The 1834-nt window shown below is 46.9% G+C and overlaps 1 protein-coding gene across 1 annotated transcript in view; it reads right to left on the minus strand.

Annotated features, from left to right (window-relative positions):
• LOC109532884 (sodium/potassium-transporting ATPase subunit beta-2) overlaps window positions 1-1834 on the minus strand; it is a 5517-nt gene that overhangs the window by 2759 nt on the left and 924 nt on the right. The window contains exons 2-5 of the mRNA XM_048662732.1: window positions 1421-1561; window positions 1242-1361; window positions 999-1183; window positions 639-743 (exon numbers count right to left, since the gene is read on the minus strand). Of these exons, the coding sequence (XP_048518689.1) occupies window positions 639-743; window positions 999-1183; window positions 1242-1361; window positions 1421-1561 (551 nt within the window). The remainder of the gene's footprint in view (window positions 1-638; window positions 744-998; window positions 1184-1241; window positions 1362-1420; window positions 1562-1834) is intronic.

Consider the following 1834-nt stretch of genomic DNA (forward strand, 5'->3'; position numbering starts at 1 on the left):
ATAATGGATACAACACTGTATATCCAAAGCTTCATTTTACGTGTGATCTCCAACCAATAGAAACACTTTCGCACCATCGTATCATCTTACAAACGGATGCATGGGACACGGGCTTAACTCAGTGAATTTTTAGGAGTTGGCGCAGTGCTACGCCAATGGGTTGGTGCGTCAGCCCAACGCACCGGCGCGGTAACTCAGTTCCGTTGCTGGGAAGATGTTGATGACTTTTCTCACTTGTTTTTAGATTTGTTTCAAGTGCCTTTTATTAATAATATTTTTAAAATGTCCTTAAAGTTTCAGAATTTTCCAGCTTTAGTCAGGTCATGTTCAATTTTCTAAAGTTTCTCTTAAAAATGCTGACAACCGCAAACATGCGCAATCAGATAATGATAACAAATACGAGAAAAAATGCAGGAACCTGCAGCAGCAGCTAACGAAAATATCGACGCAATCAATGAAGAACAGTGGGGGAAAAGGACGTTCGTCCGGCTTAACTTTGTAACTGTAAACTTTGTTACCGAAGAAGCCGAGGTAAACCTTCAAGCTTGCACTTGAAGAAAACCTGCTTGGGACTAAAGGACCGAAAAACTCCCGCAGTTTCACCATACTTTCCCTGCTTTCGGACGCCCACGCCTTACCTGGTTTTTGCCCTCGGCTTCCAGAATCTCCTTCTTCAATTGAGGACTCATTTTCCTCTCATCCACCGTTGAGGCGTTGTAGTAGTCGGGGATCCAGTTGTAAATCTGAAACGTCATGAAACTGAAATGCTTCAATTCAAGAAGTTTTAGATTTGCGTGGTTTTTTTTTGAGTTGCAAAATCCACTTGAACATGAGGCTGCTTTTTTCGAAGTTTCTCAAGAACCTTTTGAGCTACAGAATTTGTTTTGGCATCGTTGGATAGAGAATTGAAAGGTCGATTCAGTCGTAACAACGTGAGTGAGGAAATTTGAGTAGTTTTGACCCAGAAAGCGAAATTTGAATATCAACCGAGTACTCACCCGGTTGAGTTTGAGGAAAATGCATGGCCCTCCATCCTTGGAGTCGTAGTTGTAGCCCTGGTCCTTGACGCACGGGTGCCACTGCTGATCCAGCCGCACGTTGCACACCTTTCCAGGGGCGGGCGTCTGGAACTGCCTGCACTCCTCCAGCTTATCCGCATGGGCATTGTTGCTCCTGTTGTACTCTAAAACCCAGTTTCTCGCTCAGCAACCCGCCCGGCCTCTGCACCAACAAGCACTTACGAATCAGGAACTTGTTCAGTTCCCTTTGCCAGTGTTGCACGTTCCCCTTATCGGAGCTCTTGTACCAGATGAGTGTGCTGTCGATGTTGCTCTCTGGGGGCATCGGCCTGAACCCCAGGCCTGCAAAGGTTGGCGAAAATTAAATGGCTAAATGCCTGGAAGGGCAGGCAAGGGGTTACCAGGGCTTTTTCCGATTATCGATTTTTCCAGTTGCCACTTCGGTATCTTGTAGTCGATGGTCTGGTAAAATACCACCAGCATGGCGCTGAAGAAGCCGGCCAGCACCGCGTAGAACAGCAGATAGAAGATGAGGATTTTGGCTGGAACAATATGAAAGGTTGCAGGCGTGCAACTCGAGGCAACCCTAAAATTAGGCAACAGTGCTCTTCTAGACCTGCTAGATATTAAGCATTGATCTGGCCCGCTCCTAAACGTCCCAGATTGGTATTGATCCAGTTTTCAGATCAAACTCAAGCAGCTGTTCTCCAGAGGCGACGTCATGATTCGAAATTGGCGCCAGTCGGAGCGGCGCCGCGACGCGCCAATTTGGTGGCGTGTTATTGATCGTCCTCCCTTTGCTTTATCCCCCCCCC

This window comes from Dendroctonus ponderosae, unplaced genomic scaffold (assembly GCF_020466585.1).
Source record: "Dendroctonus ponderosae isolate FM_Combo_2020 unplaced genomic scaffold, Dpon_F_20191213v2 Dpon_F_20191213_11, whole genome shotgun sequence".
In the NCBI taxonomy this organism is placed as follows: Eukaryota; Metazoa; Arthropoda; class Insecta; order Coleoptera; family Curculionidae; genus Dendroctonus; species Dendroctonus ponderosae.